The sequence below is a fragment of the Homarus americanus genome, unplaced genomic scaffold (genome assembly GCF_018991925.1).
Source record: "Homarus americanus isolate GMGI-L3 unplaced genomic scaffold, GMGI_Hamer_2.0 scaffold19918, whole genome shotgun sequence".
In the NCBI taxonomy this organism is placed as follows: domain Eukaryota; kingdom Metazoa; phylum Arthropoda; class Malacostraca; order Decapoda; family Nephropidae; genus Homarus; species Homarus americanus.
Window position 1 is genome coordinate 824,584 of NW_024744038.1, and position 12,025 is coordinate 836,608.

Here is a 12,025-nt window from a genome sequence, read left to right on the forward strand (position 1 = left end):
CGCTGGCGGGAGCGGGAGCCGCCAGGCTGGTGCGGAGGAGGGGGTGTTGCTTGCTGGTGGCACTGTGTAGAAAGAGGGTAGTCACAGCGGTGTCAGGCCTTATAAGGCTGGGGTAGGCGTGGGTAGATAGTTGATCTCCGCTCCGTGGGCGGCGCTGGAGGCGTAGGCTGGGGGATTTGAGAAGGTTCGGTGCTTGTAGGGGAGGAATCCACTACAATACTCCCCTTCCCCTCCGGCCGCGGCTGGAAGTTGGCAGAGTTGTGTGCCACATGTGAGGCAGAACGGGCGGTGCATGCCACATGTGGGACATAACGGCGAGGGCGTGGATGAGCCAGCCGCTAGTGGGGGGGGCAACTCTGTCTAGATACAGGAGATCTGTGGGAGAAAAGAGGGAGAAGGAGGGTTGTGGAGGCGATGAATGTTGTGCTTCCCTCGCCACAGGTACAGAGTCCTCAGATGCGCCTGCTGGGGTGTGTGGGCCTAGGTCAGGAGCAGGGGCTGCATCAGGAAGTGTGTCCATGACAGAAGCAGGGTGCATGACAGCAGCAGGGTCCACGATAGCAGCAGGGTGGGTGCAGGACCGTAGCAGAGGGTACCTGAGGGAGAAAAGAGGGGTGGTGTGGGTCTGCGTCAGGAGCAGGGGCCGTGTCAGAAGGAGCGGCAGGGGGTACTGCTGGGCCGGGGCGGCGTCTGAGGCAGGACGGGTGTGTTGCGGTCGGTAGGACGTGGTGCTTGGGGCAGGAAGAGGAGTGGCTGTCTGCTTAGAGTAGCAGAGCTGCTCTAGGGTGTCTAACCTGCGGTGTAGAGACAGTAGCTGTAGAGCCGATGAGAGCTGCTTCTGCGTGGGTAAGCCAGTCTTCCATGTTGCTTGAAGACTGGGAGAGTGATCAGTTTCTCCTTCATCCTGTGTGAGTGCAAATCTCCGGGGGTCACCATTTGTGGGGTTATGAGATATTGGTTCACACTCAGGAAGGGATGGAGAAAGGAAACTCACAATGTGCTCACTGTATACATATTGTATTGGATGTACAATGCAGCTTGTTGCTGGGTAGGTAGCATAGTAATAAGCGTTGAGTAGAGAGAGCTGGGTGGTGACTGGTGAGGGTGCCCAGAGTGAGGGCATGCGGCTTGAGGGACGCCTAGGTCGCCGGCGGGAGCGGGAGCCGCCAGGCTGGCGCGGAGGAGGAGGTGTTGCTTGCTGGTGGCAGTGAGTAGAAAGAGAGTGGTCACAGCGGTGTCAGGCCTTATAAGGCGGGGGTAGGCGTGGGTTGATAGTTGACCCCCGCTCCGTGGGCGGCGCTGGAGGCGTAGGCTGGGGAATTCGAGAAGGTTTAGCTACTCAGCGACAAACGGCGCTTGTAGGAGAGGAATCCACTACAATACTCCCCTTCCTCTCCGGGCGCAGCGGGAGGCTGGAGGTTGGCAGAGTTGCGTGGGTAGGTAGCATGGTAATAAGCGTTGAGTAGAGAGAGCTGGGTGGTGAGGGTGCCCAGAGGAGTGACACTTGGCTTGAGGGACGCCAAAGTCGCTAGCGGGAACGACGCGGAGGAGGTGTTGCTTGCTGGTGGCACTGTGTAGAAAGACCCTGGTCACAGCGGTGTCAGGCCTTATAAGGCGGGGGTAGGCGTGGGTAGATAGTTGACCCCCGCTTCGTGGGCTGCGCTGGAGGCGTAGGCTGGGGAATTCGAGAAGTTCCGGTGCTTGAAGGAAAGGAGGAATCCACTACAGTATCTACTACAATGTTATATCGAAACTGACCAGTTTAAAATCATAATTAATGTGTAAGTTATTGAGTTTATCAACCAAATCCATATTATTTTAATATTAGAGTGAGATATGTTGCCAACTAGGGGATTTAGTAAAGAAGTGGAGTAAACTGAAAGATCATAATGAACATTTGAAAAGCATAAATGTAATGTTACCGTACAGATGAGGTAATCATCGTACACCTGGTGAACCAGTGATCGTGTGTACACAAACATGTCTGGCCCATTGAAGAAGCCTCGTGCTGTCTATCCTGAGGAGAAATATGTCCCGGAAGATAGTGATGAAGAGATAGAACAGGATGAGATGTTAGGACAAAGTGTATGTAATCTTATAACTTGGTGGAAAATTGACTGGGTTTAGTGTTGTCATTGTGCAAGTAAATTGTTATAGGGTGATCACTTTTTTAGGTTTATTTACAGTTTCAGTCCCAACTACTTACTGTTCGACCATAAATTTTTATCCCATGGTATTTGGAGTGATTTATACGAATGTGACCCCCCCCCCTCTCCAACTCTGAAAAATAGCGTTTAGATTAAATAAGGATAAGTTAAATACTGATGACATTATATAACCACTCAGGGTGGAAGGGGTGAAGCCCCCCACTAAGGGGTTAGGTAATGTTAGGTTAGGTTAGGAAAAAAAATTCCTCCAGAAAAAACAAACTCTAATAAAAAAAAGGAGCAAAATTCATGCTGGAAAATTTTTTTTTGTTGGTGAAATCGCTTGCAGCACTTAAGTGAACATTTACCCCCACTTCCTCTTGGGCAGTCGGTCACGTCTCTGTTACACACTGTTGCCAAGTACTAGACATGCACTGGGTCCTGAATATATCGGAACCTGCTCGCACTCGGTGCCGTCACAACGCTCTCTGGAATATTGTTCCAAGAGTTCACAATTCTCACTCCGAAAAAGTTTGCCCTCACAGACTTGTGGCTTCTTTAACCTTGAACTGTGACCACTTGTGGGCTAATGTAGGAAGTTAGGTAAGGTTAGGTAGGTTTCTTTGGTTGGTTAGGTCAGATTCTATTAGGTTCTTGTATAATTTTGCCTTTTATATAATGATAAGTTTCCATGCACAACAGAAATATGGTTAGGTATGTTTACAGCTACACAACAATCAACTCACAGAGAAATAAATGCCAAATGCTGCCAGAGTCACTGTCAAATATAGTTCTCACGTTGTTTTCCAGAATGCACGATTAGCCAATCAGAGCACACTCATGGTAAAATAGCCTAAGTAGGAACTTACCGGTCACAGCAAAATAATCACGGCCTTTTAGGTTTTAGAATCAGACGGTGGTAACATGAATAAGAACTTAGAAAAAATATGACGATTTTCCAACAATTCATTGAGATTTTCTATGAGAGTATATAATCATGAGTGGAAGAAATGCTATGGCAGAAAAGTGTCTTAGAATTGTCTAAACTACTGATTCCAAAACTTAAAATCCAAAAAATCGTTGGATGACCGAAACGATAATAATACTGTACCACTGCAATAACACCATGGTTTATGGTTTGGCCCTCACAAAGTTCTGAGTCCATTCTAGCTAAACTCAAACAGTGTAAGGTTATGTGAGGAAAAATCAAGGTTAGGTTTAACACTCATGTTAGTAGAAGAGATTGGTCGGCGTACGGGAATGATGGTGGCTGGTTCCGAGGCAGAGGGCAGGCTACTGGCCCTCAGGTGAGTCACCATAACTGTCATCCACACTTGTCAGGGCCTCCCTGACAAATCCCTCAAAGTCACCATCACTGTCTCTGTCTCTTTCACTATCACTGGCTTGGGCTAGCTGTGGTGGGTTGCGGGGGAAGAACTCGGTAATGCTTTGTTGACGGCTAGTGTTGATGTTGTCGTGATACACCTTGATGTAGGGCTCCATAGTCTGCAACAGCTGGGTAGTGAAGACTTCCCTACTCTACCATATCTGCATTTATTCTTCCTATAGTACTTACAGATTTTTGGTCTTTTATTCCTTGTTGTTCCTGAAGTTGGTGTCCTGGTGGGGTCTGAAACTTTGTTTGTCCCTTGGTTGCTTTGAAGGGTGTCTTCCTGGCCCTGAGTGGTCCCTGTGTTGTCTGTGTTGTGTCTTATAGGTCCTAGCTTGGTGTTAGTTATGGTGAGGGGTGTTTTACCCTGTGTTTCCTATTGGGACGTATGTGATGGTGTTTGTAGGTTGGAAGGACCTGGTGTTAGTGAGAGGTCTATGTCTTCTGGAGTGTCACCCAGATCAGGGCTGATAGCTGTACTGCTACTCGTCTCTGTTTGGGGACGATGTGCCTCTACACTATTTACGACTGTTGATGCTACTTTGTTGCCGCTATCAGTCATAGTTCTTACTATAGCTTTCAGCCTGGCAGACTGTCTATCTATAGCTGCTTTTGCTTCCCTGAGCCACTCCACATAACATTTTGTGACACAACAATCTGCACATGTGAACTAAAGGTTTGACATTGAGAAGCACTGCACATGGAGGAGAGACAGCTTAGTGCAAGAGTAATGTAGCCATATCTTACAGTCATCACATCTCAAGGTGAATTCCATGCCTTTGGATGATTTGCAGGCCACACATTGCGTTTCCTCTTCATTGTTTATATCTTCGCTGGGTGGAGCCATGTCTGGATATTTTAATGTTTGGTAAAACCAGTCTCCAAAAGTAAGTTATATTGCATAGTGTATTTACCCTTTGTGTATGGGTTCCCTTCTGATCTGAATAAAATCATCTGGCGTCAGCCAAATAAAATATTAAAAGTGGCATCCCTGTAGTGAAGGGGTTAGTGGAGATAGTCCAATAATCCCTTGTACAAGGGTTCCCCTATGAGCTAAATAAAATTGTCTCACATTAGCCAAATAAAATATTAAAAGTGGCATCCCTTGTAGTGAAGGGAGTTAAGCATTGAAATAAAATTTCTGGTTCCAGCCAGAACTAACCGACCAGAACCAAGTTCCGGTGCACCATATTTAACGATTCAAGTGCAAACTTGGTACTTTCCAGGCACAGGTATGCATCTACATCAATAAGCTGGGGCGTAATATTGTATACTTACTGTATTATGCTTCACAGTACTGTACTTACAAGTCACTGATATTTTTCAGGTGCAAGTCGACTTTGAAGGTTTCCAGGCCAGTGATGGAGACTTTCACGGCATCAAGAGATTACTCCAACAAAATTTCCGTGGCCTTGAGGTTGATATATCTGGCATAGCAGACACAGTTATTTCTCAGAATTATGTGGGCTCTGTCATTAAAGTGAGTACAGTATCCTTTAGTTGTACTGCTTTCTGGATTATCATAATAGCAATGCTGTAGCATGAAATACTGTACCTGCATATTTAAATGGAACTCTCATTTATTTTGGAAATATGACCAATGGTAAGTTTTTATTTTTCTTACATTTTTTTCGTGGTATGGGATGGTAAATGTGTATATTGAATGTACCACTGCATGTTTTTATTTGTTCTTAATATTTATAGCAAGTGAGTGGAGATGATGAAGAGGAAGATGATGATGAAGAGATGCCCATGGACAGTGAGGAGGATGTTGAGCAGGTGTTTGGTGTGACAACCATAATCAACCTCACATCCAGAAAGGTCAGTAAGCCAATAAAGAATATCCAGAACTCTACCTGTACTTCCTTGAAGGTGTCAGTTACCACCTGGTTTCATCTGTCTCATATTACTGTATATAAGAACTCATTTCTATTTAACCCTTAGGCCTTGGGTGACGTTCCAGAACGTCCGCCTATTCCCGCCACTTTATTTATTTATTTAGTTATTTTTAATTATTTTTGAAAATTTGATTTTTTCTCGATTTATCCCCGCGAGGGGGATACTGCCAGCAGCACGCTAACCCAGGGCTTAAGGGTAAATTGTGTCTTTTGTCCTGAAATTTGTGAATAATACAAGGTACAGTACATCTCATTATGCACAGCAAGTGGTATTTTGATTTGAATAATTTAATTTACAGGATGAAAAATGCATAGCAGGGCTGAGAACAGCTTTAGTTGAGAAATGTTCAAGCCATGCGAGTGACTCCACTAACCAGCTGCTGCGTGACTTATTAGGCAATGAAAGCAAGCATGTGGGACTCCTTGTGTCTGAACGGTTAATAAACCTTCCTGCACAGTTTTCTCTCCCAGTATTTGAGAGTTTAAGGTAAGTTTTCCAATAAATAATCAATGTGAACCTTCAGAACTGCCCTTAAATATAATTTTGTTTTGTATGCATAGTGCTTATACAGATAAAAAAAAATGCTGAAAGTGCTGTATATTAATTTTGCAAAACAACTCATTTACAGTGAAAGTTGTTCTAAAGATTGTTTTGACATTCTCTGGCCACTCTGTATTACCTGGTATGTGGGAAAAGGGTTGAAATAGTTAATAAATAAGAAAATGGTTAAATTAATGTTACAAACAGATCATCGTTGCTTCACTGATTTTTCAATTTCTTTGCTCTTCAGAAAGGTATTTTTAATATGTACCGCATTTTTAGGTCACAAATCTAACGGTCTTTAATTCTATTTTTCTCACTTAAATAGTTCAAATTCTGTTATCCAGTAAATGGGTGGTGTTGATTTCTAAGTCTTGGTTTCTCAAGAGAATAATTTTTAGGTTGCCTATGCTGTACAGTATGCAGTATTGCAGAAAGCAATCGATATTACTCTTTTATCAAAACAGTATACTGTACTGTAATCAGAAATGTAGCTTTCCCTTCTGCTCACAAATTTAATATCCTAGATACAGTAGTAGCTGAGTATGTTTTATTCAGACATAATGGAGGCCTTTGTTCAACCTCATACAGTACAGTATACAGTGGTCCCTCGGTTAACGAACGGTTCGATTAACGAAATTTCGGTTAACGAATTATCTCCCATAAGGATCTTCAATTTGGTTAATGAACAAAACTTCGATTAATGAAATCCTTACAACAAACACCTTATGTTGTGAGCATCAGCTTATCAGCTGATGGGCTAGTCTGCCAATTCAGTAATCTGTTCTATGTTTACATTCTTTGCCAGTGGAGTAAATATCATGAAAGTTGTGCTCTTTAATATTTTTGCATTTTTTATATTAAAATTATTAGCAGGGAACTAGTTCTTTGTGCGCCCATCAGCCGCTTGATTCACCCACCAGGCGTCAGTTTGGCTATGTTTACAGTGGAGTGAACATCGATTTTGTTGGTGTCTTGAATATTTTTGCATTTTTACATTAAAATTATTGGTCATTCTGAAATTTAGTTTACATATTGATAATATATAGCACAGTGCAGTGTTGATTTAAATAAAATAATCTTGAATTACACCTAGTGAACTTAAAATTGTATTGTTGAGTTTACTGCATCAAGCATGGCTCCCCTGAAAGGTGATTTCTCCTCCATCCCCACTTCCTTCTCGTCTCCCTTCTCCTCCACCCCCACTTCTAATTTCCATCATCATCATCAACCAGGAACCTTCTACATATACACCTCAAAGTGTATGTACTTTTCTGTGAGCTGGAACCAATTACCCAATATCCCATTGAAACAATGGATTCGGTTAGCGAAATTTTCGGTTAACGAACGACTGTGGAACGAATTGTGTTCGTTAACAAAGGGACCAATGTATAAAGTTTCTTAAGTAGTTTGACCATGATACACTTCCTCTTACAGCTGGTGCTCTCTCCATTGGCATTGTCAGAGACATTTTGAGGGGTTTGGGAGTACAGACCTTGTATTATTAATATTAAATATGTGGGACTGCGTGGGTAAACTGTCCACTTTACTTTTCACATCAGCTGACCTTGTAGTATCTTCTTTTCCGAATAACTGCCCTTTAATAGTGTTTCTAAAGATTTCATTTAATCTGTCTCGCTGTCATTCGTATATCACATACTCCACTATCCAGTCCAAACTTTGATTAAAGAGAATTAAGCTTTTAATGGACTTATAATAAGGTGGAAAGAGAGACAAACTGTTCTGGAGGTTTTAATACAAATGTATCCAAGAAAAGATACTTTAAGTTCAACCATAGTAAGATCACAAAGATGGCCTTACTTTTTCTGTATTGGGATATATGAATGAGTATTGTTTCCTTGTGTGTCTGGCAGTGAAATAAGTTTAATAGCTAGATTAATTATTTCTTTTTACTTGGGAATAAGCTCATAGTCAGATATGTTTCAGAAAAAGTATGCATAAAGCTTCCATCTTTTATGTAGCTGTGGATCAGTAGTTAAAACATATATGGACCAGTTTTGTAAGGAGTTCATAATGAGTGAAAAAGAGAGAACTCAAATTATTTCAAATTTTCACCATTGTCATTTCTTTTCTTTATATTGCTATCAGAAAGGAGATAGACGAAGCCAAGGCAAAAGATATGCCTTATGACTTTACTTACCTGTTGATGATTTGTAAAGTTTACAAGACGGAGAAAAGGAAAAAGAAAAAGACTATTGAGGCTGAAATGTGGAGTAACCCTGAGGAAGAGGTCATTGCTGAGGTAAGAGTTTATATTTGTGAATTACAGAATGGTAATTTGTTGAACTTGAATGTTGATTTGTGAATTATGTCTTCCTCAGAAAGGGTAGCATGTCCTAGTCAGCTTACTGTGTATTTTATCTTGTTTTTTTAGGAAAGCATTGCCAGTTTTGAGTATTGTGTGAAGGGGGACACTGGTATGTCAGGAGACTGGGATGAAGATGATGCCCAGTACACACCGTATCGACGAGTACTTCTCCTTAATGCTTCACGCATGCCTGAAATTATTGCCAAGGTCAAGCAAGCCATATACTAATAATACAGTATTTAAATGAAAACTTGAACAGTATATCATTATCCTCTGCAGCATTTTTCCAATATGAAGAAGTTTGTAACAGTTTTTTTCATCTTTATCAAAAGGTCTTCTTCAAACTCAATAATCATTGAGTAACAACACGTCCTAATAATGACATGAATCTTGGAAAAATTATTTAAAAACTTGAAAAAATATCATGGTATCTTGTGGATCATTGTTATTGTTGTGGAGTGACATGGCTGGGATCACATGGTCCCGCATCAGAACAATACAGGTAAACCTCTATTTACAATATCCCAGTCTACGATATATCGCGTTAACGATGCCGATATATTGAGACCACTCCTCTATTTGCGATGTAAACGAATTCACATTGACGATATTCGTCATCTCACCAAGTCGGCATATGGAACGCATCACTATTCATTAGTCAGCTGAAGTGTCATTTACCTGAACACTGCCTCGTGGCCATCTGGTGAACTACATTCCAGCCATTGTGTCTTCTTAGTTACGTGTGTATAAGAAATGGAGTTCAATGCTTATTGGTCATCTTTTTTTTTCCTTTTTTTTTTGCACATTTTTTTTTTTTACCTTACAGTGAGAGGACATCACTAGAGTTCATATACTCTGTTTTGGTGACTGTGAAGTGTTTTTTTTTTTTTTTGTGACTGAAAAGTGCTTTGCCTCTGTTGTTGTGAACACGAGGTGAGCAGCTGCAACTGGTATAATTATTTTTTTTATTTTTTTTTCCCTTACAATTACAGGAAATTACAAAGTTTCACAGTGTACTGTACTATACGTACAGGGACAGTACATGCACAGTATAGTCTCGATTTACGCGGATTTCCTTGACGCGGTTGGTCATTTATGCGGCACCTGGCCAGACCAGCAATTATTAGTTATGCTGTACATTCCATCATTTACGGGGGAAGTGGCGCAGGCAGGGTGCGCACTAGGTCGCCCAGTCAACAAACATTACCGAGTTCTTCACCCGCCACCCACCACAGCCAGCCTAAGTCAGTGATAGTGAGGATATGGACCTTGAGGGGTTTGACAAAGAGGCCCTGCAAGCCTCTGTGGTGGATAGTGATACAAGTGATACAGGTGAGGGCCAATAATCTGCCCTCTTCCTCGGAACCAACCTCCCATCCCCGTGTGCCCAGCCATTTCTTCTACTAATGTAAGTGTTAAAAAACCTAATATTATTGATATTTCTCTTAAATATTAATTGTGTGTGCATACCATCATAAAATTAAGATGTTATTTTTACTACAATATATGTATTGTGTCGGAAATAGGGTAGTCTGGGGGTCGGCCCAGTCTTTATTTCAATTAATCCCATATGTTCTGTTATTTCGTTTACGCATTCCTTGTTTTACGCGGACCTCCACGGGCTTAATTGACCGCGTAAACCGAGACTATACTGTACTCAGTTTCAGTGACTGAAGTGTTTTCTCTACTTTAGTGACTGTGAAGTGCTGTCCCTCTGTTTTTGTGACTAAAGTGAGCAGTGTAATTTTGAAAATGTATGGGAAGGCCAAGGCATCCAGGAAAACAGTAACTCTTGAGGTGAAGCTTGACATTGTGAAGCAGCATGAGACTCCTAAGAGGCTGTGCGGGAGTCTGAGTGATGTCTCCACTTCACCTTCAAGAGTCCTCTTAGTCTCAAAGAGGACATGTAATGACGACCAAACTTTTTCTTATCTGGTGAGTGTTGTTTAATTGTGTTGTTGTGCTAGTAGTATTCTAGGATTTTTATTTTTCAGTGATACATTAGGGTGTTCGACTGGCCAAGAACCTATCCCATTGAACCCCATGTTATAATGAACCTGATTTACGATATTTCAACCTGCAATTGGGTTTTCAGGAACCTAACCCCATCGCATATAAAGGTCTACCTGTACAGAAAAATGAAGGATTGAGAAATACTAGATATACTAGATATAATCCTTGAGATAATTTGAAGCAAGGCAACACCGATGAGTTTTGGCTGTGACCACCATCACAACAGCTAATGCTATGAACTGTGTTACTACCTCTTAAATAGAATTCTCTTCAGTTACCAACTCCTATGAGAAATAAGATAAAATTATATATTGTATACCAATAATTGTGAGGAATAAATAAAAATAATACCACAAAAAAAAACTACAGTACAGAATTGCCATTTGGCTGCGGAACAAAAATTTTGTCAATCGCTTCAGTACACATGGTGTACTGATCAACGTCATACATGTTAGTTAAAGTAAAATCAACGATTCATATTGCACTCAATAGCCCCTAAAACATGTAGCTGTAACTTTGTTATTTTGAGGCGTCCATTTTCTTTTTGCTTCAGGATGCCTGAAGCCTCCGTTTTCTCTCAACCATGTACCTCATAGACTAATATTTCTTAATACCTTATATTGTGTTCAGAAATTTGAAATTGAGAGAGAACTCAATTGTATTGTGTCAAATTAGATATGTCTGATTACAGATGAAACTCTCAAGATCCCTTGTGAGCGATGTTGAAAGCTTCAACTGTATTTACTGTGAGTAAAATTGTCAAATCAGTTTGAATAGAGTCTGCCAATAGAAATGACGAAGTCTTAATATTGCCCGTAGGGACGCTCTGAGTGACAAACTGATACTGAAGTTAGATCATTTTGATTCCCAATCATCAGAGAATCTGATGTTTGTATTGAAATTATTGGCAGTTGGATATTTTAGAAAGTAATTAATCTCCTGAAAAGAATATGTCAGTCTTCTTATCTCCAAGATCTAACGGCAAAATACCAGTGGGCCCTGTCTGTATTTTTGATGACGTCGTAAGAAAGACGTTATTAACTTGTGCATTTGACATCCATTTCAATATTGCCTGGCAAGCTCAGCCTCTCATTAGATTGAAACAATAGATGTAAAAATATCATCTGTCCCATGACACTGATTTTCATAGCCAAATGTACAGCAACTGATTTAAATGAAGTGTATGTCAATGCACGAATTGCCTTTTTTGGCATGCCTGAGTTGCCAGTTAGCCAGTATATAAACACGTGGACGAGGAAGCGCGACACTTGTCACGCTCCCTCATCGTATCTCCTGGTATGTGAACTAGTGTCTTGCGCCCGCCATATTAAGTCAGTTTAACTCAGTTGAAGTTTGTGAATATCAGTGTTCATGTTTTAACATAGTGAAATTCTCATGTGACAAATAAGAATTAACGTAACATAAATATTGTCTGTGTCGTTGCCAGACGTACGATTGTTTGTAATTGAGTTTAATCTTTTAAAACACTCTTGTCACGCTCCTTCATCGTATCTCCAGGCCCTGTCCGTGTTGTCGTCACTACCGAGGATTGGTAGCCGCCTACAACCAAGATGTCCACTGAAGGATGTCTTTAATATGGCGAGATTAGAATCTGAGTATAAGTGCACCCAGGGAAAACAATGCTAAGACACACTGCACCGAGACTATCCCGGCGCTAATAGTGAACAAGCTTCAGCTGTTTGTGTA

The 12,025-nt window shown here is 41.4% G+C and overlaps 1 protein-coding gene across 1 annotated transcript; it reads left to right on the forward strand.

Moving 5' to 3' along the window:
- Positions 1-1,939: 1,939 nt before the first annotated feature.
- On the forward strand, positions 1,940-8,561 carry LOC121877624 (protein BCCIP homolog). Its single transcript, XM_042383435.1, has 6 exons — positions 1,940-2,085; positions 4,865-5,017; positions 5,242-5,358; positions 5,735-5,922; positions 8,086-8,239; positions 8,372-8,561. Exons 1-6 carry the CDS (start codon positions 1,981-1,983, stop codon positions 8,531-8,533), a joined length of 879 nt encoding a protein of 292 aa, XP_042239369.1. The 5' UTR covers positions 1,940-1,980; the 3' UTR covers positions 8,534-8,561.
- The last annotated feature ends 3,464 nt before the right edge of the window (positions 8,562-12,025 follow it).